This window comes from Strongylocentrotus purpuratus, unplaced genomic scaffold (assembly GCF_000002235.5).
Source record: "Strongylocentrotus purpuratus isolate Spur 01 unplaced genomic scaffold, Spur_5.0 spur5_scaffold_6, whole genome shotgun sequence".
Lineage (NCBI taxonomy): Eukaryota > Metazoa > Echinodermata > Echinoidea > Camarodonta > Strongylocentrotidae > Strongylocentrotus > Strongylocentrotus purpuratus.
This window is the reverse complement of record NW_022145612.1, coordinates 7,182,517-7,209,991: the sequence shown is the minus strand read 5'-3', so window position 1 is coordinate 7,209,991 and position 27,475 is coordinate 7,182,517. Positions and strand designations below refer to the sequence as shown.

Here is a 27,475-nt window from a genome sequence, read left to right as displayed (position 1 = left end):
CCTGGGGATAGCTTTAATATGTAACAATACAGCTTCAAGGGGGTGACTGACAAAATTCACTTATTATTGGTATTTCAAATGATATTTTGATAATCAAATGTTACTCTGATAATCAAATGTTACGCTGATACTAGCCCTTTCAAGTAATGGGCATCAGGAAAAGTATCGTATAACATTAACCACATCAGACCAAATAAATCGCACACAAGTTATTACCTTGTGGACACTGCAGCTCACACGTAGGACCATAGAATCCAGCAGGGCAGTAACAGGTCCCATTTGTGTGTTCACAGACCCCTTCATTCTGACATGTACAAGGGCTGCTACATCCAGATCCAAAATATCCTGATACGGAAATAAAAAAAAAAACATTTGACTTCTTAAATCATATGCTTTTAGCACCAGGTCAACATGTTATTGTAATTTCTCTTTAAATCTCAACTTTGTGACACCTCTGTGATCATCTGTAATAGCACAGTTACATGTATCTATATGCTTCAGGATCTAAATGCCTGAATGTAATTAATAACCAAAAGTACAATCTTTCTTTCAATGAAAAAAGTATGAATATATTGAAATAGAATTTCATCCAAAGCTAATCTGCCATTGATATACCTCAATCATTGATCTACTAGTGATATTTACAAATTTTACCAATTTCCTGTTTTGATATATAACATTTTTATCAGAATTTACTTAGATAAACGTGTCTGAAACATACCAGTTGGACATATGACCTCACAGTGGACTCCAATAAAGCCAGGCAAACAATGGCAAAATCCTGTCACATGATCACAGTTAGCTCCATTTTCACATGAGCAAGTCTCCTGACATTCGTTGCCATAGAAACCCAAGTCACATGGTCCATCGCAGACATCTCCCTGCCAGCCATCAGCACATGTACAATTACCTGCAATCAAATGAATCAAAATTAAAATGATGAACAGAAAAATTTGAATATTTTCAGAGTAAAATCCTGTCAAGTTATTTCTTTGGTCTATTAAAGTAAACTGGTAATGATTTTATTGCACTGAACTGCTAAGACGTATGTTATTTATGTATGCAGGTAAGTAAGTTAGTGGGACTTATGTCTTTAGGTCCTATCTGTGTAGCTTGCTTATGAGAATTAACGCCTTTAATACCATGAGGGAACTTTAAAAGTGCATCAAAATGGTGTTGAACTGAGGATCTCCCAGTTTAAAGACTGCATGCACGGCTCAACAACTGAGCCATCACCGTTTGTCTTTTCCAAATTAATTGTGAAGTTTATTTGGTTATTATTCCAGATTGGGTTATTTATTTTGGCATGCATCATCCCATTTAATACATAGTATGGAAATAAAATAGAAATGAGAACAAGTAATAACAGATATAAGAGAACACAATGTACACAATACACATATATGGATAATGAAATAAAAACCAGAGGTATGGCAACATAAGCTTAAGGCCTAACACTCTCATTATTTGTTGCTGTATTCATGAGCATGGACTCTCTTGGAGTACCATATTAATGTATATGCAACCAAAATAAAGGAATGATTGAGAAGTTACTACCATTCGTATTGTTGCATGTGGCTCCATTTTCACAACGGCACAGTTCAGAACAGCCTAAACCATGGTATCCAAAATCACAAGGCCATTCGCAAGTATCTCCTTTCCATCCAGCCAAGCATGAGCATCTGCCAGTGATGCCATCACACACCCCGTTTACACAACGGCATGAGAGTGAGCAGTTAGCTCCAAATGTTCCTTCATGGCAGGGTTGTTCACACAGGGGACCTCTGAAACCAGCCCCACATATGCAGGTGCCATCAGTGTGCCAACATATAGCATTGTCTGCACATAAGCAGTTCTCTGTAGCCGTAAGAATAGGGCAAGAGAGTGAAAGGGAGGGATAGAGTGAGTGTGAGAGAGAGAGAGAGAGAGAGAAAGAGAAAGAGAAGGGAAACAGGAAAAGGAAGAAAGAGAAAAAGTGAAAGAAAAAATGATTGCAAGTGAATGAGACAACACAATAAGGATGAAATTGACAAACCCATAAAAAAGCACAAGAAAGTATATCAAATTAGACAGACTAGAGAAAGAAAGAATGAATAGCAAACAATGAGGTTGACACACTAGGTAATCACATACAAAAGCTAAAAAGTTATAATCAATATTTAGATATACAGGTAAGACTCAGAGAAGATGATGAAAGAGACATAGGAAAGATTACAAATCTTATGTAAATGTATTCAATAACATCAACTACATGAAGCTGTTTAACCTAAGTTGCAAGCATTTCAATATGCCTTTCATATAGTGCATGCACTGGGACTGCTGATATATATATATATATATATATATATATATATATATATCAGTAATCCCAATGCATGCACCATACTATTTATATTCTTATTATTCCTCTTACAGATGAATATTCAATGATTTTCTAATGATGTGCCTTTTATTGGAAATGAGACAAACCTGAGCAAGATGGACCATAGGTTCCATTTGGGCAAACCTGGCTGCATGACTTCCCAGTGTACCCCGAAGCACAAGTGCAGTCGCCTGTTACACCATTGCATATGCCTCCGTTACGACAGTCACATGGTTGACTGCATCGACGTCCATAATAATCTGGATGAATACACATGAAAACAAATATTGGTCATGTATTTTATAGTGATTTAGTTCGAAATAAAGGTCTGACATATGTTTCTCCTACACTAGTAATATCAAATAAACCAAATTTGCTACAAAAGCATTTGGACCTCAGGCTGCAATTTACCAATGTTTAAAGAATCTGACAAGAGGCATCTAGAAACTTTTTTAAACAGATATTTTTTTTTTTCACTTTTTTTTTCTTCTAACTTAAAAAAAAAGAAAAAAAAGAAAAGCAACTTATTTTCAAGTTACTGGTACATATAGAAATAAAAAAAATTCTCTGTACTTTTCTTAAAGGTGCACAATCCAGCATTCCTTAAATGGACAATATATTTTTATCATCCATTCCTAATGATTTGCTGTCACATCATTTGTTATCATGCAATAAATGAAAAGAGAATCAAACCAAATCAAATCAAGGGTTGAATTATTACTTTCTGGACATGGATCTTGGCATCTGTCCCCCATGAATCCATCTGGGCAATCACAATCCCCCATCGCGGGGTCACAGATGCCCCCATTCTTGCATCCACAGGTAGCGTTACACCCCTGGCCATAGAATCCGTCAGGACAGGGGTCTTGGCAGTGTTGTCCGATCCATCCAGGCGTGCATGTGCAGCTCCCATCTCTGTGGTCACAGTATGCTTCGTTCTGGCACTGGCACTGTAGAGAGCAGTCTGGGCCATACATGCTGACTTCTGCAAACACAAGATGAAAATACATGTATTGTTGATCCTTTCTGTATCAATAAGTTCACAAACAATTAACATAATCCATTTTCAAGAGTCAGGTTCTGCAGTTATGAATTCTATTTTCTTTTTTCATGCTTCAAAATTTTATTCAGTGGGATTAATCTATTTGGTTCTGTTTCACTGAAAAAATATATTTTGTATGTGATAGAACATAACCCTTCTTTTAAAAATTTTAGCTGCACAAGACATGGAACATGGTTTAAGATGAGTTTATTATTGAGAATGATCATTAGCCTCAGTATTTGATATTGATACTATTTACAAAATAAATGAAACATTGATAAACAGAAAGTATGAATAGTGAAAAATTACAATGTATAAATAGAAATTCAGCATAACTCTCTTCCCTAAATAGGGGAAAAAATAAGACTTTGTGAACTACTGATTAAAAGGAAGTGAGATACAATCCTTATTGTGACCCTATGGCATCATGCCCGACGCCAAAATATCCCTGGCCATGTTGGCAATGCTACAGTAAATGTGTGTACAAGGATCGATGTGGCAGCTTAGGAGTTGATAATAAGAAGTTATTCTGCATTTATGAATGATAATTCCTACCAAAGACATGACAGTCTGAATCACAGGAGAGTCCAATGAAGCCATCTGCACAGCTGCAATCTCCAGTGGCTGGATCGCATCTTCCATCATTCTGGCATTCACATCTCAACAGACAATTGTCACCATAGTAACCATTTGGGCAAGGAACGTCACAAAATTCACCTGAAGAAAGTACAGTTTATGTATATATTAAGAGAAAGCACACTTATAACACCTCTTTTTTTTTTATCTAGGTACCATCAAAATTTGGAAAACACATAGCGAACAAGCTGTCCAGATGGTTATCCTTTAGCAAGAATAAATGGATGCAACTACATGAAATGTTTTCATGAACTTGGGCAGTTTCTTTATATTAAAAAGAATAGGTTTGTTTTATCCTTTGATCATTTGACACATGTACAACTGCTGTAGCCACGTTTGCTTTTACCAATATTTCCTTTTTTATTTGTTTGAATTCATTGAGATTTTTAAATATACTGAATGATTAAATACAATCTGTCATTGAGAGAAAAGAAATATAGAATTCATCACAAGTTATACTTCTAGTAATTATAATGGCTATTAAATCTATTTATATTGCAGTTTGCATACACCTCATGTTGTTTCTTCATTTTTTCTTCTCATTTATTACATAATGATTCTTCTTGAAATTCATGATGTTGTTTTCTTTAATCGAGTCCCAAATAAAAAGGCAATTCAACTATTACATGACATGTGAAATGTAGACCTAAAATTTTACTTACAAAATGTAAAATTATGAAATATATAAACTAGACCTAAGACCCTGAACTGTATACTAGCAGTTTCGACTTCAAACTTATTGATGATAGTTTACTGTTGATAAGGGCTTGTTGACATGGCATCGAGTTCAAAATGATAATGCTCTGTGGAAAATGATAATCACATTTAACAACTACCAGGTATACAATTATATTTTCAGTTCTTATAAACAGTCAAAATTACCCAGCCAACCACTTGTACATGTACAGGCACCAGTCTCAGAATCACAGACAGAGGAGTGGTTTCCACATCTGCACTCCTGACCGCATCCATCACCATAGTAACCAGATGGACATCGTACTGCACAGAGCGGACCGTCCCATCCACGGAGGCAGGTACAGTTTCCAGTCACATGATCACAGGCAGCATCGTTCTGGCAGAGACATTCCTCGAGACAATCTTGGCCATAATAATTTTCTATCGCAAGAATGGGATCGAGAGATGAACAAAGAGGGGGATTGATAGAGTGAGAGGGAGAGAGGGAGAGAAAGAAAAAAATACATAGAAATAAACTTAATGAAGAAATATGAATGACTACCGACAGCATAATTTGATCCACAGAATGTATATGAACTGTATACTTTAAACTAATTTTTACATATATATTCATACATCCTGACAATCCAAAAATGGTGTGGATCATAATCGAGAGGAAGCCAATTTCCTTAAAAAAAAATTATTCTAGAGTTTCAACAATCGTCATTACAAATGAAAGTAAAAAGGCTTGCATATCACATCTACAATAAGTATGCCACATTTACATCAGTATTTATTCCTTAGAAATTGTATTTTTGGTCTGGGCTGCATTCCACCATACTGCTGGTTCCACTGACCTTATAGAATCCATTCGAAAAGTTACACACACTTATTCTTCCTAACATAAAATTGAAACCATTTATCTCATAATACTCTTTTATGATGTATCCATCACCAACCTGAACATGGATTGTCACAGAAGGTTCCATGGTATCCTGGGGTGCACACACACCCCCCGTTATCAGCCCTACAGCTACCTCCATTAGAGCAGGCACACTCCAGCAGGCACTCCCTCCCATAGGTACCAGATGGACACGACTCGGCGCACACCTCACCCCTCCACCCACTCGCACAGGTGCATGTTCCATTGATGTGGTTACATCGCCCGTCGTTCTGGCATAGACATGTCTGGTTGCAGTTGTTACCGTAGTAACCCTCGGTGCATCTTCTGTCACAGAGGTTTCCCTCCCACCCTGGTCTGCACACATCACATAGGCCAGTCACATGATTACAGTCGCCATGTTGACAGGTGCAGCGGGATGAGCAGTTGGTTCCGTAATACCCTTCTGCAAATTGAAGACAATTTTGTGAAGAAGTTTCTACAAAGTTCTGAATATTAATAGTGCAAAGCCTGGCTTTATAAAACATAGGCAACGATGCACTAGGCCTTCAAAAACACAAATCTTTAAAAAATATGCTGGTACTATTTGTAAGTGATGCTGCTTGTTTGCAAATAAAGAGGTAATAGTAGGTAATACACAAGTTTATACAATTTTTATCATGAATAACACACATTTTACCCTGTTTATTGTAGGTTAGGTCTATGAAGTATTACTCTTTAAAAGAGGAGAGTAATTTTAATGGGAAGTTGTGTATATTATTTTGTGGTCATCAGAGACACATTAGCATGGAATAATAATAACACTTTGAATAATCTATGGAAAATGTGTGTCATACCAAAATCAAATCATATCTATCCAGTCAATGCCATTTTGCTGGCCATGTAACAATATCCTCTGTTTGGAGCCAGAAGGAAATTAATAATGACTGCAACAAAGCTTTTCAGGGTACAGTGCAAAGCTAAGTGCAATAGATACCTTGGCATATAATGGAACAGAAGATGCCTTTATAGCCCTCCAAGCATGAACAGCTACCATCCACATGGCTGCAGTTACCACCATTCTGGCATTCACATCTCTCTGAACATCCCACTCCATAGGTCCCTTCCGTACATCGGCTCTCACACGTGGTCCCCGTGAATCCGGCAGAGCAAGTGCACAATCCTGTTATGTGATGGCACGATCCGCCATTACGACAGAGGCACGATGATTGACAGTTGATTCCGTAGTTCCCTCTCGGACATGGCTGGTCACATGACTCCCCTTGCCATCCTGTTGCACACTTACAGGTACCTGCCAAAAGAAATGTGTAAGATGAGAAGAGTGTTATTCTTAAAATGAAATGTTTTCTTTATTTTAATGGACATACATAAAAAAAAGGATCATGACCGTTATGTCCATTCAGTACAAAAAAGTGAAGTAAATGGAGATGGTATGGTGTATAGGACCAGCATTTGTATCTTAAAATACTGATTTGAGAACAAACTTTTCCGATGAAAACCACATTAGCTTAAAAAGCATAATAAGAATGAGGAGTAGGAACCAAGAAACTACTGGAAGTTTGCAATAAAAAGCTCATCAAGGTCTTGACCAACTTTACAAATATTAGATTTCATCTGAAAGACTCCTATTTCATACTATCTCTAATTTCTGGCAAGAGTGAGACTCTCACTTACCATTCACAGGTTCACAAATGCCATCATTTTCACAGGTACATCGATTGATGCAGTTCAGTCCATAGAACCTAGGATCACACGTCTCGTTGCAATGAGGTCCCTGAAGTCCAACACCGCATGTACATAATCCTTGAATCAAGATAAATATCCAAAGAAATTGAGCTAATTTACAGTCCTGAATAGAATACAGCATTATTATAGCTAAAGAGCACATGTTCTTCCTACTGTCAATGAAGACTCATTTTAAAGACAAGTTTAAATTGAGAAAATCTATTATGCTACATCTAAAATACTTAATGCCTGGAAAGGAACTGTGTTCACTTGCTACTATTTTTCCAAATTTTATATATAAATAAAACAAATTGTAATTGTTATGGCATGATGTATGCTTTTTATAGGCACAATCTCATTATGAAATGTTTTATTACGTATATAGGTAAAGAAATAAGATGTTTTTTCATTCTTTAATATTAATAAACTTCTGTATGTATTCAAATCTACTTGGCAACACAAGAAATAAATATGATAATAAATAAATTTATTTACCCAAGGAAGCATCATCAGCATTAATGCTATTCTTCCCCCGGGGCCCTGCAATTATTATGACCCAGCAATTGCCAGGTACCTATTTAAACCTGGGTGGAGAGTGACAAATGTCACAGGGATTAATTCCTTGCCAAAAGAACTTTTTAGTGCCAGGCTGAATTAAACCCTCAACCCCTGGGAGTCAAGTGAATGAACCACCATACCACAAAAAATTATAATAAAATGTCATTAGAAGGTGACACTAAAAGACCTCTACATCTTGCCGACAACTGCCATACCTGTAAACTGATCGCATGATCCTCCACTGGCACAACCACATTGATGTTGGCATCCTGGTCCGTAAGACCCAGCGGGGCACGGCGTGTCACATCGGAGGCCAGTCCATCCAGTTCCACAGATGCAGGATCCATTCAATGCCTGGCATGTACCTCCATGAGAACAAGAGCATTGAAGACTACAATCTGTAGTAACAATATGAGAGTTGATAAGATGACCAATATGAAAAGAGCAAATTATTGAATAGCGTAGATACGCTAAACCAAAGGAGGGAGTCGTTGAATAGATCATTGAGCCTAAAACTTCATAATACCATCAGTGTCGGATAATGATAATAAAAACTTTCATGAAAATGATAGAGGTCAATATGGCAGAAATGATGATTAATACGACGATGATGATAATGTCAATATGTATGATGACAAAGATGAAAATGATTGCTTCGACGACAATGATAATGAAAATGATGAGGGCGATGATAATGAAGATGATGATACCAACTGATGGTTATTATTAAGACATGATGAAATTGATGATGATGACAATGAAGTTGATGACAACAACAGTGATACTCATAATGATGCTGACAGTTGATGATGATAATCATAACAATGATGTCGATTATCGTAACAAAGTTGAAGATCATGCATTGTTGCTGATGACGAAAGCGACAATAAATGGAGAAAGTTCTTACCCGGTAAGTACCAGGACAGTCATGGGGATTAAAGAGAATATCTCCTTACCTGGTCCATATGTTCCTGATGGACAGGTCTCATTGCAGATGGAACCTGTCCACCCAGGCTTACAATGGCAAAGCCCATTAGCAGGATTACACGTTTGAGTGGTATCATTACGACACAGACAGGAGAATGAACAGTTGGCACCGTACGTCTCTTCTGGGCATGTTTCATTGCAGTCCACTCCTGTTATCATAAAATACAATAGTAACAATACAAATGGATGTATATAGATAGACATTATCAACTGGTGTAAATTGAGAACAACTGTCAACTCATGATTAAAAACAGTATCTTCTGGATTTTAACAGACACTGGTTCCTTATATTAAAACAGTCATCAGCAAAGGTCTGGGGGAGGGGGGGGGGGGGGGTATTCCAATAAACATCTCTGCCCCCCCCTTGTAGCTTCTTCCAATTTGTGACTGATATTCACTTTGCCCCTATGTTGTCATGCCATATGCTTAGATATATAGCAGGTCCCTTTCCAGGTATGTCACAGCTACATATGACAATTTATCATCAATCTTTCTCTCTCCCCTTTTATAGCTCTTCCTCTCAAACACGCTTTCTCCATCTTACCACTCAAATGGTGAGAAATGCCGTAGAAGAGGTGAGAGCTGACCTCACAGAAGAAGCTGTAAACTCAAAGTCTACTCTACAGCTCCTATCCAACAACCTTAACCAAGCGCACAAACTTCTTCCATCAACCATTCACCCACCTAGACCGAGACAGGCAGTTCCCATCAAGGCGCAGCTACTGAGTGGTGTATACCCCACCAACTATCGTAAACACACCATCAACCCAGAAAAATCCTCCTGCTGTGCCTGTGGAGAAACTACTGAGACAATCATCCACACGGTGGCTGAGTGCCCTCTCTACACTACTCTCGGAGACAACTTCATAGCTCACTGGCCAAGATGCTGGGAGAGCCATTATTATTCCAACTCGAAAACAAAGGGTGAATGCTTAACAAACAAAGCTATCGCTACTTGGCTCCTGCTCTCACACCTCTTTTTCCGACTGGATCAACCCCTCACTCTTTCACAATCTCTCTCTCAGTTTCATACTTGACCTCCATGTTAAACGTTCCACTTCATATATGTGATGCCACCTATAAACCTACCTATCCTTTTTATATGTGTACTACCAACACCTGCACCAATTGCAGTTCTCCAAACTGGAGGAAGCCAAGCCAAGAAGAAGAAGGTTATACCAGGGAGAACTCACATCTCCCTGGATAAACTATAAGTTTGAATCATTTTCATTCTTTTGAAGTTCTCCTCTGATTGTATCTATTAACCCTTCCCAAGACATAGTTTCCCTATTTGTGCCTCTCATGTTTTCCCTGCAATTTATCAACTATAAATTGATTCATTTATTTCCCATGTTTATTAGAGTTCAATCTTACATTTACAAGTAGGCATTTACAACTGCCTGGGTTAAACAGGAGCGATCATGATCAATCTTACCCATCTGCCCCGGTGAACACGTACATTCCCCTGTAACATGATGGCAAGGACCATCACCAGCACAAGAGCAGCTCTCGCTGCAGTTCTGGCCGAAAGTACCCGGAGGACACGTCTGCTCGCATCGCGACCCGACGAAACCAGGACCACAGGAACAGTTGCCGGGCGCCGTACAAACACCATGGCCCTCGATGCATACGGGATCACACAAGGCTGTAATAAAAGATGACAATATTTACGATAATCAGAACTACGAACTATTATGTAGATTATTATTTTCACGAGAGGAGAAAAGTCCACAAAATACATGAACTGATAAATATGATGAAGCAGCACGGAGACAGACAAAAGAATTAAAAAAAAAAAAAAATTGGAGCACAAGAGAGCTAGAAAAAGAGAGACTGAGCTTGATGAAAAGGCGAACACAGACCTGTACCCCGCTTCGAATTTATGATCACACCAATTTCACGCGCGGTTTTTGTGGTGGAAGCTGGCCCTCCGCCGATCGGGAAATGGCTCTTACCTATTGACTAATTTTTTTCTTCGGTATATCTATCTATCTGTCGTTTCCCGTTCGTTCTTTCTTTTTTTTTTCCTTTCTTTCTTTCTTTCTTTCTCACCCCCTTCTCTCTCTCTCTCTCTCTCTCTCTCTCTCTCTCTCTCTCTCTCTCTCTCTCTCTCTCTCTCTTCCTCTTTCCCTCTCTGGTTTTGAAACAAATGACCAAACAAGACACTATAGTATAGTTTTACTTCAATATGATCTTTATTTGCATGTTTTAAAAACAATATAATTGTATTACAATGTGACATGAAATTCTATTTTATAGGATGGAGTTTGAAAATCATAAAACCATGTGTTTAAAGACTGATTTATCTACATAATATTTGCGGTCGAGTTCTTGTAATGTTCGGTTCTATATTACCCAGGAGGAAAGTGTAGGAATAGATTATCTTATACAATTTGATTTCAGAAATCGATGACTGCTATACGATCCTAAATCAACAACCTTGTTATTCACCAAGGATATTGGGCCGAATAACTACATGTGTAATTGTGGCCCATATGAATTTTATTTTCATCTAATCATAGATTCTTTTGTTTTATTCATTTTATCGAGTTTTCTATGTATCAAGGCAGGGCTTATACGATTTTCATTCGCCTTGATGACAGAAAGTCTATCTGATTGACGAATCACACTGGTTCAAATCTCACAACACTAACAAAATGATGGTCTTACTATATAATATAGTACCGAGGGATGCAGTATTCAACAGTTTTTTTCTTCATTGCCTCATCAGAGGATTTATTAGGTATACATGCATGGTTTACATTCAAAGATACAAATCAAACTTACATAATCACAAAAGCATCATAACTGCTGCGTAGTTATTATAACCCCGGTATATTGCCCGTTAATTCAGCTGGGTCGATAGGGACAGATTGTGGGTATAACATCTTTTCAAAAGATGTGAGCACCGGGCAAGGATCGATCCCTAGACCTCTCTTAAGAGCCTCTGACAATATACCACTATGCTGTGCCAATGGCAAGAGAAGTGAAGATGTTGTAACTTACGGGTATCACAGATATGCGTCGTATTGGAATAGAGCCAACCATTACAACACAGAAGCACTGAACGAGTTACCTGACGACTTGCTCGAACTCCGACTATCCTGTAAACCATTCTATGGATATCCAAATAAAAAGAAAAAAAATCACGAGAACAGTTTTTTTTTTTATAATAATCACGCGTGCGTCAATAAAAAATAAATATTGCTCATGGGGAGGGGGGGGGGGGGGAAACATTTACACTTGAAGTCGAACTGAGGCGTCATATTAAAATCGCCTGCTTGGAAGTACAAACATCTGAGTAACGAGCTTGTGAAATAGAACTGATATTAATCGGACAATGAAGAAAATATGAACTTGAAGTGCACAATTTTAACTTCCATTAGCAAAAGGTTCTAAAAATTGTCCCCTTTCTGCCTCCCTCAAATCTTCGTCAAAGCTTCCGCACTTTGCGCGGGTGGCCTCCCTGCCCCACCCCTAGGGAGCGCGAAGCGCACGCTTCGTGTGCTTACTACCGCCCCCATAAAATAAATTCCTAGCTACGTGCTTGCCCACCCCCCCAAAAAAAAAAACAACAACAGGGCCCTCTCCCCCCCCCCCCCTATCGGAATATGCTGGATCCGCCACTATCTTAAACACCCCCTTTAACAAATCCTGGATATTTGCTCATACGCATTGTACGGTGGTTCCTTCAGCAATAATCTTTGTGATTTATTTCTTCAAAACTAGAGGGTTAGGGTAAGGATGTCAATTGAGGTTTATGGGTTTAATGTTAGAGTCAGGTTTAGGTGTACGTGTAGTGTTAGGTTCAGGACTGAAGTTAGGAATTCAGTTTTAAGATATTGACCGCGGATTCATTGAAGCTATAGACTTTGACTGCATAAACTACGTACATGAAGGGGCGGCGATTTCTTTTTATGACCGTATAGTATTCAGCAAGCAAGACAATGTACCATACCTGTAATAAGTACAAGGGACCATCATTCCCAACATAAAATCACACCTCCCTTCGTATCGCTGGATGTGAGATTGTACGATTGTGTCACTATAGTATACAGAGTACCTGAAAGAAGATAAGTCAACGTGTTGGGGTGATAGATTTAAACAGTAATTAGCAATCATTGAGCAATTTAATCGCATGTTATGGATCACAATGGGACACGTGTCGTTGAAATCAAATCAGAAGACATGAGCTATACCAGCCTACTCTCATAAGTATAAAATAGTGCATTCAGAAAGTCTGTTCACCGGAATATTTGATTGTAACTGTAGAGCTATATTTTGAACAGAACTTTGTATTGTAGCATGTATATAGCCATCTTATTTACCCATTTGTTTTATTGTATCCCTCTTTCATCAAAGTCCATGTTATTCTTTCCATTACATATCATCGCCATCATCATTCCCTTTACCTTCTGTCATGCTAGGTTCACTCCTCCTTTCATGTTCATCCCATGGCTCAGTAGTTTGTTATTTCCAGTGTGTTTGGTTAAGCTCTGATTCAATATTGATAGCACCTCATTTATATGCACATATATTACGTATATTCGTATACCTCCATTTATTTACAAGCTCTGTTATTTGAATATGTATTATTTACAGTTCTGATACAAAATTGATATACATGTAAATATAGATATGCAAATAAACCCCTGAGGTTGCAAGCATGCATAATCCCAGGCAGTTCCCCCAACAGGCAAGCATGGATTGAAGTTGTGCGTCTTGTTCTCTGCAAGTTAGAGCCTCGCCTTGCATTAGCCACCCTCCAGTTACTTATACAATTTACTTACAATAATGAAATGAAAATAACCAAAGGCTTGATTTGGAGCAATCCAACTAGGCTGCATATTACAGACGCTCACAATGTTGAGCAAATTACAATTGCCTTTTGCATCCTATACCGGGGTACTCATTTAGCACCTGGGTGGAGAGTGGCAAATGTGGATTAATATCATGCCAAACAATGTTAGTACCGGACTGGGACTCGAACCCTCAATCCTTGCAGTGAGAGTCAATTGAATGAACCACTAGATCCCGACACCTCCACGTAAATGGTTGGCATGGTTAGGAAAAGCCGTTGGATTCGATTTTAAGTTTATACTTAGATTGAAGAGCTCCAGATTCATCTCCATTGCTGTTGCGTCGGTCAGACTACCGACATGGGAGTGGTATTAGTTGATCCAACCCTGATTTGTTTAAATAAAGATTACATATATAGAACTGTACGTTACTATGAAACAATATAGACTGTTAAGACGATACAAATTAGGTTCACGATTAGAAAGACAGAGGATAAATTTATACTCACGATTTGTTAATACTGCATACGTTTGGATCATCCGTGACGAGAGCGAGTGATGAAGAAATCATCACACCGAGGACGATGACGAGAAGATGAATGAGCGCAGATTTTGACTCCATCTTAAGAAGTTTGCGCCGTTCAAGTGATATCTCTATGTTGCTTTTGCTATGTCCGTATCTGAACTTTGTCAAAACCACGTTATGTACAACAATCCCATCCTGATGTCGACTTTAATTTGCCAATCGTCAAGTAGGAGAAGATACGGGAGAAGATACGGGAGAAGAGAGTATATAGGTTTTGATATTCTGTCTTGCGATTTGCGAATGTTGGACCTTGATGAGATAAGCTAAAGCAGCTTTTCCAAGCTAAATTGGAATGGCATGTGAGGAAATGGTGCATACAACAACTGACCGGTGTAAAATTGCTGTATGAAATAAAATAGCGAAGTGCAAGTACAAACAATGAATTGGAACTGTGAACACTTTCATGAATAAACTTCCTGATTGTGTTCCTAAAGAGGCGTCTGTCCCTTTCGAGGAAGCGGCCCAGAGAGCATCCTGAGACTGAGCAGACCTCGAGGTCTGGTATATAGGTAGATAGAGATGGCCGAGGAGTGAAAACAGGAGCAGTGGAATTGGTAGAGGGTAATGAAGAGGTGCAATTTATACCAGGAAGCGGATTTTGGGGACTTCATGATTATAGCCTATGTCAGGTTTTGAGTTAAAAAGAAAGATGAGTATAGGGGAAATATTACATGGCTATGAAATATGACGTTTAGAAATCAGCGGGTGACGATTAATAAGAATATTATTGCAGTGTGGAAGATAAAATAAAGATATAAATTTGTAGAGTAATACTTGATACATTATAAACCAGGTGAACAAGAAACATATTTCTTGAAAGTAAGTCAGATTTGACCTGAACAGAATTTAAATTAAAAATAACATAGATACAGGGTTTTCGAAATGGAATATATAATGCTGATGATTGGAAAAGACAGGACAAAAAATGAACTTCATAACCGTCCAAACACTTACAGAAAGACACACAAATTCTGTCTACATTAATTTCAATTTCTTTCTACGTGCTGTTAATACTATATAATACAGTGTACTTCATAATTCATTTTCCACGATCATATTTACTCACTTTCTCTCTCTCTCTCTCTTGTATAATTGAACCACAAATTATTGACCATAACTCTTAAGTCTAAGATTTATAATTTCACACTTTTTTAATGCCATTTGTATACTTATCGTATAAAAAGAGGTGACGTAAACTTAAAGCAAGCACAATATACATAGCAGCAGAGGTTGTGCTGGCTGCTGCTCCTTCTTCTCTTTCTTCTTGACCTTTTTCTTCTCTATCTTCTTACTCCTCTTCTTCTTCTTCTTCTTTTCTCCTTTTTCTCCTTCTTTTCTATCTTTCTTTCAGATCGACAAACATACAGCCTCAAGAAGCTGTCAGGTTTCCAAGGAATCCATAACAAAATATGAACGAATTTATTCATTCCGTTGCAACGATTGCTACATAATAACTTAAAACTTTGCTACATGGAATCACAAAATTTAAAATAAATGAAGGAATTCGTCAAACATAGCCCTAAATATTATGGTGAAATAAGCCCAAATACATATTATGTTATATTATGTTTGTAGCTTTGTACCAATTTCTTTCTAAAATGGGAGTGGCCTACACATTTCTGTGTGTAGTTCATGTGGCTTTCAGTAAGGTTAAGTCAATTCCTTCTCAATTTGGTCATTTTCATAACCGCGCAGTATACATCGGTCTTTGTGAACTTAATAAGCAACATTTCCCAATTGCTTTGCTTTTACAATGTAATAACATGACCAGGGACCCGTTGCATAAAATTTACCATTGATGGTAACTTTTCCATCAATGGCAACTACCATGGTAACAGGGCTCAACAGCCAATCAAAATCAAGGTACTTACCATTGATGGCAAAGTTATCATCCATCAATGGTAAGTTTTGTGCAACGGGGCCCTGCAGTACTCCGCTTTGTCTTTAAATTTTAAATTCTAGATAAAAGTTCAACTCTTGATCGACAACGTTTAGTGAAGATTTTATAACTTACGGGTATCACAGTTAAGTGTTGTGTTGGAATAGAGCCAACCATTACAACACAGAAGCACAGAACGAGTTACCTGACGACTTGCTCGAACAGTAACTGCCTTGTTAACTATTCTGCGGACATAGAAAAGAAAAAGGGAAACACGGAGGAAAAGAAAAGTGAGAAAAATTGTGTCTATTTGGGACTAGGAGATTTGTAATGAATGGTTTAAAAAAAATTGAGTTCTGGTAAATATAGAAAATAAATACTCACAGAATCCAAGGAAACTTACAGTAAATGTTCAAGATTACAAATGAATGACAACCGCCAAACTGTTTTGGTAGAAAATGTATAGTAGCTGGGTAATGAGCATAGACAAATAAGGAAATCCGGGTAAGTGGGCCCGACACCATATACTTAACACAGGTCACTATGTACAAATGGGAGTTGTGTAATCGAATATGATGTCCAATAAGTTGTTGTGTTCATGCTAAATTTAGAACTAATTTATAAAGGAACGGAGAGATATAAAGGAGATTTTTTTTTATGTAGATCTTTTTTTGGGGGGCACTAATCATGTTACTACACTAAAGTGAGAGGCTTAACGTAGGCAATGGTTATGTTCCCCTACGACAATTAATAATTACTTATAGGAATGTGCATCAGCATCGAACATGTATTTCAGCAACAGCAATAACAACTTAAAAAACACAATATAACGCATACATCGTATTGTTCATATATTTTTAACCATTAATGAATAATTGCGTATACTGTGCAAGGCACTTATAAACATATATAGATTCATAATTATATTTATCAATATTTTTGATATGTGTTCGATCAAACTCACCGCAAACTATACAAACTACTATAACTATTATTATCAATAGAGATATGAAACTCACATAAAGAAATGACGTATATTAAATCATCGTACAGCAAAAGGGCGTATACAGACTAGACAACGACATAGTATAAAGAAACGTCGTATAAAGAAACCTATGACTTTGTTGAAGACATCAACTGACATGACAGCTAGCCAATCATCAGTATGCGCCCAGATATAAGATTTTCTTAGGATGCGAAAACTTCAGACTTTAGACAAGAGCGATAACCTGAATATTTTTGTAAGCCTGTTTAGAAAAATCTATATGAATTCGTATAAAGAAACGTCGCATAAAGAATAATCGCAAAGCGCAAGGAGCGGACAGACTTAAACAAAAATTGTCGTGTTTTCGTTTCAAAATTAATGATGCTCAAACATGCGTTTCACCATACGATGTTTCGTTATACGACGTTTCTTTATACCAGTTCAGAAAAAGATAATATTTGTTATCGTTTAGCTATACGAGAATCGAGAATCGTTTAGCTATATACGATGAATCCTGGCTGTCTGAACGCCGGGTGTATAGAAAAAATAAATTATACCGTACCTATAGCGAGAGCACGTGGATTGCCAAAGCCAACCACAACTCTCAGTGTACCGCTCTAACCGAGACTGCAAGGTCGTATTATGATAAAATTCCGTGTACCTGAGGAAAGAAGACAAAATATCAGTGAAGAGTCAATTATTAGAAAATGTTAGGGATACGAGGTGTCATGGTCTAGTGAATACGTCAGCGGACTGTGAATCACATGTATTCGTGGTTCGAGTCCCTCCACGGCTTCGCATTGGCCTATATTTAATAAACGTCACAGTAGCGTAGGCGTATCAACGGATTATTTCACAAAACCATGACCCATTATTATCATGTGGTATCAGCTAAAATAAAATATCACATATTTGATAGTTTTAAAAGGATAGTTGAGTTCTGTTGCAGAGGGCGCTACACAAAATATTTTTTGTGAGATAATGAAAAACTGAGTGGTTAATTTGAAAGAACAATTTAAACGACAAAATCATCTTTGTTTGGTCAAAATCGGTTCAGAGATGGCTAAAATATCCATAAATATAACGATTTCTAATATTTGTGTACCACCACAAGTATTCGATAATTTGAAAAAGCCGTTGAAAAAACGAAATAGCGCCTTTTACGTTGTATTTCAGCCAATGCCGATGTTGGCTTTTTTGATGGCTTTTTCGTGTTGGTTATATCACGCAAAACCGGCCGGCCCATGTATTGTTATTCTCAATTAATTAATTCATTAACGGTCACCGTATTGTTTTGAAAGTGGAGCTGAACCGGGTATGATCATATTGGCTAATTTTCACACATTTTGGGGTCTAAAATTACCTTCATAGCAATTTTAGGTCCGAAAAGGGCACTAGAAATGTCATAGATACACTGTGAAAAGGTTGGGCAATATTTTGTCAACACTTTGCCCAACGTTGTGCCAATAGTCAACCCAACCATCTATTGGGCAATATTTTGCCCAGTGGTATTGGTAAACGTAAGTGCCCTACTTCACACGTGCATAATTGTTTCGTATTTTGACAAAAATTTGGGCGAAGATATGACCCTTCAACTGCCCGACTACGGTAGCCCACTTGTTGGGAAAATCTTGACCAACTGTTGGGCAAAATACGAAAATATTTCCCAAGAGATGGTTGGGTTGACTATTGGCAAAGTGTTGGAAAATTTTGCCCAACCTTTTCACAGTGTATAAGAATAAGAGCAATAACCCTGCACTTTGAAGGCATTTGCGGTCTGAAAACAGAACTCAACTATCCCTTTTACTATGACTACGACGGTCAAGATATGCAATTTATCATTTGTCGTTTCAAAGGTACCAAGATGGTATGAATAGTTTTCGTCATGATATCCATGTCGGCTATAACCTCGATCGTCACTTCATCGTCATCGTTTTATCATCAAATAGAAATGTACTGTTTTTCATATTATTCACTTTTTCCATATCTAGCAGTCTAATGCAATTTGAATCTCCAATATCCCTGTACATAATTTAAAAAGAAAGTTGGAAATACAAAACAAAAATGATAAGATGAAGTTTAATATCCTTGTGAATTAATTGTATTCATATGGGATATAATCAAGCCACTATGAAATCACATTTGACAAAAAATGTCAAATAGGCAATTCTAATATAACTTACTCTTGCATTATAAAGCTTAATATTGTATACAACGAGTAATAATCACTTCTAAATTTGATGAATACCATGATGTTATCAACTACAAAACATAATATAGTTAACTATTGTATTCATGTAATGTCCATAGCTTACTATTGCATTCATATAATCTAGTTTACTATTGGATTCAGCCTTCAAGTAACGTGTTCCGAGTAGTTGAACAATCTAGCTTCAATCGTTATCGAAAGGAATTCCAAGTAATATGAAATACTTTTTTAAAAGCAAGTAACCATGGTAACAAGAAAATTACACGTATTTCGGGGTCACCCTGCTGCGCGCTGAAAGAAAACAAAATCCCATCAACATTGACTTCGACGTCAAGAGGTCACGTAGTACTCTAGGAGGATGTGTAACATCATGGATAGTTATGATGATACACGTGGGGTACAAGAGTGAAAAGAAGCATAATATATATATATATATATTCATGATTATTTATATTCATGAGACAGTATATAATTATACTCACGATTGGGTAGTATTGCACACGTTTGTATCATTAACAGTCACGTTGAGAGCCTGAGCATGAGACGAAGAAATCATGGCCCCGAGAATGAACAGTAGAGATAGAGCACACGTGTTTAGCATAGCTGATACCAATCTTAGCTCCATCATTACGACCTGGTCACTTGTTGCAGTATAGTTTCAAATGGCTTCAAACAACACGATGACTTACACAATACAGTATCATCTATTATGTTAACTCGAGAAATAAGTTACTTTTTGTCGCACATCAACAGATTGATAGGAACTTAGATAAGTCTTGATAATGCCTTAAGTGTTGTTACATCTCACTCAACGAGGACAAAGCAAAGATCCGGTATCAGCAACATCGCAAAATAGCGCTGCAATCGCGTGATGTTTAATATCAATCGAGTGTAATACGATGCCAGAGTATGTTCTAATCGAAGAGAAACATCGTTTGATGTAATACAAAACGCTCCTGATATATCCCCGTTGCTTACTATAAATTTAAGAACACTTGGAAACCAAGACATAACTGAAACCGAATCGCACCTCACATGCATATCCCTTTCTTAGAATCTGATAGGTCACGCCTATAAACGCTGTACTCCCTTCGAGGATTATGCGCCATAATGGAGATAGACTGCGAGGAAGAGAATAAATTATCAACATGATCAAGGTAGTGGAATACATGTTTTTCTTCTTCAAATACACCCCAGTAGACATTGGTGCGTGTTTATGTAGAGGCCTAGAGGGAGGAGGACGGGGGCAGTTTTCAATTTCAATTTATTCATGTTTCCAACAAAACATTACAAATCAATCATAAGTATTTAAATCAAATGTAAGAAATACATGTTGGAAACAGAGGGGTCCACTAAAAAGCAATGCTTGTACAAGTGTGAACACCTCAAATGATACTTAGGAATAATGAGTAATTAAATTAACTAAACCGTAACTACAAAAGGAACTACAAAATAGGGAAAAGAAAAAGGGGGATGCCAACAGAGACGAGAAAGGGACAAGAATGAGAACGTCAGATACAAGAAATAAAAGAAAGGAAAGATTTTTGTAAAGAAGAAGGAGAAAGCAAGGAGAAAGAAAGAAGGAAGAATAGAAGAAGAAGAAGAAAGCAAGTAGAAAGAAAGAAGAATAGAAGAAGGATGTAAAGACGGAGGGTAAGGGGTTAAAATGATAATTTTTATTATTTGGGATACAATGACAACCTTGCCTAACCCCTGTCTCGAGGCTGCACTTTTCAAAACGTCAAATTCTGTAAATAAAACATCTAGGGAATAGTCACATGAGAAAGGGTGCATAGAACTTAGAAGGGAAAAAGGGCATGTTATGAGCTGGTGTCATATGTTATTTTTTGACCCCAAGTGACCTTTCACTAGGAGTGTATTCCATCCTCGTCTGGTTGAAGAAGATGCGCAATGCGAGAAAGAGCAACATGGAGGAGTATGACAGGCATTTGGTGTTATATAGGTCTATGAGTGCATGAAGAAAGAGGTTTTTGAAATTCAATGCTCAATACATCCGCTCTTTAACATGCCTTTGGTGTCATAAAAAAAAAAATCGTTTCGAGAAAATTTGAGATTTTATCATTGACGTTTTGTTGACCTATTAAAGCATGATATTTGGTGGAGGTGACGTGGCCAAGTGATCCATTCACTCATACTTGTTTATCAATCCAAGAGTTAAGGGTTCGAATCCCAGTTTAGCACTCATATCCTGTAAGACGTTAATCCACATTTACTAGGTAACTTGGCAGTTGCTGAGGTAATAACAACTGTACTTGCAGGGCCCGCATGTTATTACTGATGTTTCTACCCAGGGTGAATAAGACTCAATTATTAGGCCTCTTAATATTATTTTTTTAATTATCATTATTATTACTAGTATCCAATCCATCCATTCAGACAAACCGAATACATTGTATCTGGATTGATCGATGCTAGCCGCGGGTTCTCTTGATATTATCATTGATGAACAAAAACACCAGGGGGAAAATTGAACGATGCTTTGACATTCAAACTTTAAACCAATATAGATCTTGTTTCATCGCACATTGAATAAAGTCATGAAAAAGGGATTGGTGTTTTATTCCTTCCATTGAACTTTAAAAAAAAATCTTTCTAACATTGAATCCTCATGACACTAAACGCCTGCCATAGGAGCTATGCATTACATTCGGTCGAGATGAGCCTGTAAATCATCAGCAACGGGCCTGCAAAAAAATGTAGTTCACTTTCAAGAGTTGGACTGCGTTGGGGTTTCCCCACGCCCCGAATATGCAAAATACCAAAGTGCTGGAGAGAGGCTATCGGATTTCATCATACCAACAGGGCGTTGTGGCGAGCGCCTGTAATCCAGCTAAAAATGGAAGTTACAAACTGATTCAGCTGAGGACGCAGACTCGAAACTGAGTCACGTCTTTCGGATGGTGACGTTAAAGGTCGGTCCCCAGACGTAAATAATCATATCTGATTGATACACGTCTGTAAAACCCCAATTACACACACACACACACACACACACACGCACTCACCAACGAATTCAGATGCAACAGGTTTTCCTTATTTCGGTTTGTATGTATTACCTGCTTTTTATGCATACTGAGTATATTAATTTTGAAATCTCGTGAGGCTAGGTTTTAGCCTATTTCTCGATAAAATATAATTCGAAAACAAGAAAATTATGAAAGTTTGTCCTAGCTTCTCCAAATACTAACATTATCTGCCGTTACTTTTAAAGGTATCTTATAATTGCGATCTTTAAATTTGCTTTTATTGTTATGGAGTTGTGGTGCTTGACCTATATTTTCTGAAAGTATCATCTGGCAGAGGCGTATCCAAACATTAAAAAAAAAATAATAATAATAAAAAATAAAAAATAAAAAAAAACAGGGTTGAATCCCGTCCAGATGATGATAACAGAGGGGAGGGAGGGGGTACCTGCTTTATAGTCCTGTGCGAAGTTTTAACAAATATCAAAAAGAAATTGTTTAGACCTAGGCCTATATGAAGACCGCCCAAGGGAGACAAGAAAAGCGGTCTTTATAATGCAGGTGGTTTTTATGTACAAGTTTCTTTAGCTTCTTAGAGAGACATTATTCCATAAAAATAGAAAATATGATGTTTGTAAGCAGGCGGTCTTTTTATACAGGTGGTCGCTAAAGCAGGGTTCATTGTGTTAATAGTGACTTACATGTGTTACACGATCCATTTCTGTATAGCCATCCTTCACAGCAATCCAAGATGGTGGTATTTACCATCCGAGTTACCTGTCGAGATTCCAATGCAGTTACTAGTCTGTGGAAATCGAAAGTTATTTTTCACGAGTGTAGAATAAGACAAAATTTGGTGGACACCACATATTTAAGAGCCTTGCGTAGATGTTTGTTTTTTGGTGTGTGCTTGGGTGTGTGTGTGTGTGTGTGTGTGTGTTTGTTGATGACGTTAAGTGAAATACGCATCACGTTTCCTATCTAAAAAAACCACTCATAAACCTTTTTTTTTAAACTCATATTTTTAGACACATACTATGCCAGATTATTATTATCATTATTATTATTATTTGTTTTACTTATATAATTATCTTCTTCTTTTAAGGGGGAGGGGGATGTGAATTTGTCCCGCGAGTTTTATACAGAAGCCGTAATGGAGATTGCGATGTTCGTTTTCATGTTGGAAAGCAAAAAACGGAAGTTTGAAAAATATCAAACAAATTAAAAGAATGTAAGCTCGAGGCAACTGATTACATAGATATCTCTTGATTTTTAATTTGGTATTGTGACCGTGATCAGGGATGTCGCTTAACGATTTAGAAGGGGAGGTTATCGGATAAACCTGCCAACAAATCTGCCAATAATTTTCCAACAAAGAATAAATAAAAGTAACATTAAAAAGTGTACACAGATTTCTTTAAAAAACTTACTGACAAGAGTTTAAAAGAAAAACATGTGATCATATTTCAAACTTTGGCAACAACCCCCTACCCCCAAAAAGAGCGTTCCAAGACCCCAAAACCTACCTCTCACGGATGCACTGCCACCAGCTACACATTGAGACATATCTCTCGACTCGCTGCACTGTGTATGTCTCAGCGTAATATGCTGGGCGCCTGTAGAAAATGAAAGAAGCATATGTTTTGTATATCTTATTGATAGATATATGTAAAGGGGCTAAGAAGAGCAAAAACCTGAGTACAATTTTCCTCCTTAAAGTGATGCTCCGAATTCGGTACTTATTACTTATTGTTTTGTGTTCCTTTTGTTTTTAATGAATGCTAACGTTTCATAATATACCTTTTTTCTTGAAATGTCAAAATTACCATCATCTAAACAATGATTCTAACTTGCTGTCCCCTTTCAAGACCATAAGCGTAGTAGACTATATTTCAGTGAAGTTAAATTGGAAAATGAACATCGAACTTTACTATTTATGCCTAACTGAAATAAATTTATAAATTTTTAGCACATTTTCTTCACCTCTTGTTACTCCTAAACAATAATAAAAAGAAATTTGAAAATATCTTGCTACATGTCGCCTAAATGAAATAAACGATATAAAAAATGGTTTAGTGGGCTTGTAATGATATATATAATTGTGCTTGGACTCTTAGATTAAATAAATCAATTTTGTCAAGTTTGTTCCTCCGTAGAAATACTTATAATGTTTACCTACCCCGGCAGGACAATTAATTTACAAATTTAGACTACATAGTATAGCTGAATTCTGATCAGGAAAGAATAGAAAAGGGGTATATCGAATCATGGTTTAGTCAAATTACATTCCTTCTTCCCAGTATAACATCTATGTTATATCTAAGCTTTTAAATATCACCCCTAATCTCAGTGTTTTGTATAATTATATCAATGGAATATTTCGTGAAATGTGAATAAAATATATGAATAAAACAAATATCCATTTGAAATTGGAAATTCGTTCTTTTCGGCTTAAGTGCATTCATAATTTCGATTTATGAAGTTTTTGACCAATAATTTTATTATCTCATACCTGGTTGTAACGTTGCAAACATTCGGATCACCTGGGCTGAGGCTTGTCGTTGTGCTATTAGTACTATTAGTACTTGCCGAGCTATTTTCCGAAGCAAACATCAGCAGCACCAACAACACGATACCGAGAATTTCACTTTTTCTTCGCTCCATCTGGTTTCCAGCTTCAGCGAATAAAGGTCTGAAGTAAATTGCTATCGACCAAGGTGTTCACTTCGATTCAATGTCCTACTTTCCTAAACCATTCGCTTGTTCAAACCAGACGATGTGATCACTAACTCAGTTATAATCGACGTGTTCTTATAAATGTTAAACATGAAGTAAAGAAGTTAGGATTAGGGTGTGTCAGCTTATTCCATTGTATTCCTGAGAAGTACTTGCAAAAGAACAGACGATTAAAATATGGTTGTGTTAATAAAAAACTTGCAGTGTGAACTCTTTTAACAATTCGGCAAAAAGTCGTTTGCTGTTACTTTTTGAGAACTATAATGACAAATTTAAACGATTTTTATTTCATGTGCTAAAAGTTGATGACTATAATTCGATGAAGAAACGTAGACATCCATTTGATGCTCGTCGAACAATAGACTATCACACAGAGCACCTTCTTCTTTGTCGTTTATAGCTCAGGTGCACCACCAAAATGAATATTGATAGCTCTTGATTGTACAGGTAAGGCAAGCAAGTTGTTCATGGTGCATTTAAGGACAATGGCCATGTGAATATGATATGAACTTTGTGCATACACTGAAGTCGGCGGAAGGAAAAACACAAAGGGGTGGGTGGATTAAGCACAAGATATTAGGTTAATGCCGGACAAAAATGGTTGCATTTAAGGGGTTAACAGGAGAAAGAGGATTTCCCTGATTAGTTATAGGTTGAAATTTCCCAAGCATTTTTATTTATCTGCTTACCTTTCTTTTCTTCTTTTTTTTTTGGGGGGGGGGGGGTGGGTGGTTTGAAAAGCACAAATTTGTATGTTCGTATGTGTGCGTAAGTGGGGGATGGTGACAAATCCTGGGTACGAAGCAGGCAAGATACGTTAGTCCCCCTACCCCTCCTCCTGAGAATGTCCCCGTATGCCTTTAAAATATCAAGACAACACAAAGTAATCTAGGCTCACTGGATATCACTGGATTATGAAGGAATAAAGAGAAGAGAATGAGAACAGATGGCTAACGAGGAGTAGTTAAAATATATGTTGCCTTAATTTGGTCATAATTCATAAGTTTAACCGTCTGACCACAGTTTTTCTGGCCCTGACTAAAAGTAGAACAAAACAACGACAAAAAAATAATAAAAGCATAACAAGATCAATGCATTTATAAACGAGAAAGAGAGAGGAAGAGAGTCAAAGGTGGATAGAAAGAGAGAGAAAGATAATGTAAGAGAGAGAGAGAGAGGGGGGGAGTGTGAAAGGGAGAAAAGGAGAGAGAGAGAGAGAGAGAGAGAGAGAGAGAGAGAGAGAAAAAAGGGGGGTATATTGCCTGTCAATGATTGATCCGGGTTAACCTTTCTTCTTCTTTTCTTTTTCGTTTACTGTCATTAAAATTATTTGTCCCCTGCAGATCGTTTCAAATTCCTCTTTTTTGATAAAAGAAATCTTCTGTATCTCCCCAATTGATATATGAAATGGAATAAAATCAATCAATCAATCAATTCTAGTTACACACCTAGATATGAAATAAAATATCCGGAATCAATCGACGATTATACCCTCATAAATTGAAGCAATTTAATAGGCTGGATAAGAAATGTTTATACGGAAGTACAGGCAACTCTCTTTTAGATATATTTAAGCTCAGTTTCGATTGACCTTGCCAAGCGAGTCATTATCCTTTTTGGTTCGTTAAAGAGGTGTTCATGGTGCTAGTCAATGTCATGTTTGGTGGAAACTTGGTGTATGTCTTTGTTACTCTAGTTGGCCTCAGATTAAAAGTTTAGATTTTCTCTTTTAGCTTTAAAAGTTAAATAATAATAATAATAATAATAATAATAATTTAAATAATAAAATTGATACCAACAACAGTAATGGAGTCTTACTGACTTAGGGTTGCCACATCAGTACCAGTACTGTTCTTCATGCGGGCCCTGTAATAATTCACCCAAGCTATTGTCAGGTACCCATTTACACCTGGGTAGAGAGTGGTAAATGTGGATTATTGTCTTACCAACGGACATTAGTGCCTGGGGTTCGAACCATCAACCATAGATTAAGAATGAACCACTATGTCACGACACCTCCACTTGTATGAGGACAAAAAGGTTTATTTAAAAAAAATCATATCGTTCTGTAAATTAAAAGCTTTATACAATTTCACCATTGAATTAATACAAATTGAGGTAATGCACCGTAACACTAGATGTTATTTGGAAATTATAATCCTAAAAATCAACGCTAACTGTGGAATTTCTCATGAATCCAAACATCTCATCTAAACACTTTTTAAGTAGACGAGTTGTACCCTGACATTTTATCCCAAAATAAATGTTTAACCAAGGAAATCAGTTGTTTTTTCTCTCATCAGTTGGACTTTAAGCAACACAGACTTTCGAAAATTAATCTAAGGAAATTTCGGTAGCCTTCTCTACCACCTTTTGAAATTAGCCAATTTCAATGATGTATAATGTAATCC

The 27,475-nt window shown here is 37.1% G+C and overlaps 1 protein-coding gene across 2 annotated transcripts in view; it reads right to left on the bottom strand.

Annotated features, from left to right (window-relative positions):
- LOC579946 (multiple epidermal growth factor-like domains protein 6) overlaps positions 1 to 25,556 on the bottom strand; it is a 38,033-nt gene extending 12,477 nt beyond the window's left edge. Inside the window, exons 1-16 of one of the 2 annotated variants that reach the window (XM_780035.5) lie at positions 24,841 to 25,556; positions 23,855 to 23,944; positions 23,030 to 23,133; positions 10,322 to 10,531; positions 8,856 to 9,035; positions 8,115 to 8,297; positions 7,291 to 7,419; positions 6,593 to 6,907; positions 5,675 to 6,061; positions 4,923 to 5,156; positions 3,960 to 4,121; positions 3,084 to 3,347; positions 2,470 to 2,622; positions 1,558 to 1,857; positions 722 to 910; positions 217 to 345 (exon numbers count right to left, since the gene is read on the bottom strand). In XM_780035.5, the coding sequence (XP_785128.4) occupies positions 217 to 345; positions 722 to 910; positions 1,558 to 1,857; positions 2,470 to 2,622; positions 3,084 to 3,347; positions 3,960 to 4,121; positions 4,923 to 5,156; positions 5,675 to 6,061; positions 6,593 to 6,907; positions 7,291 to 7,419; positions 8,115 to 8,297; positions 8,856 to 9,035; positions 10,322 to 10,531; positions 23,030 to 23,133; positions 23,855 to 23,944; positions 24,841 to 24,992 (3,181 nt within the window). In that variant the 5' untranslated portion in view covers positions 24,993 to 25,556. Of the gene's footprint in view, positions 1 to 216; positions 346 to 721; positions 911 to 1,557; positions 1,858 to 2,469; positions 2,623 to 3,083; positions 3,348 to 3,959; positions 4,122 to 4,922; positions 5,157 to 5,674; positions 6,062 to 6,592; positions 6,908 to 7,290; positions 7,420 to 8,114; positions 8,298 to 8,855; positions 9,036 to 10,321; positions 10,532 to 16,285; positions 16,396 to 17,697; positions 17,797 to 19,826; positions 20,337 to 23,029; positions 23,134 to 23,854; positions 23,945 to 24,840 lie in introns of those variants that run through there. The other variant, XM_003725682.3, reaches the window with a different exon arrangement.
- Positions 25,557 to 27,475: the final 1,919 nt, after the last annotated feature.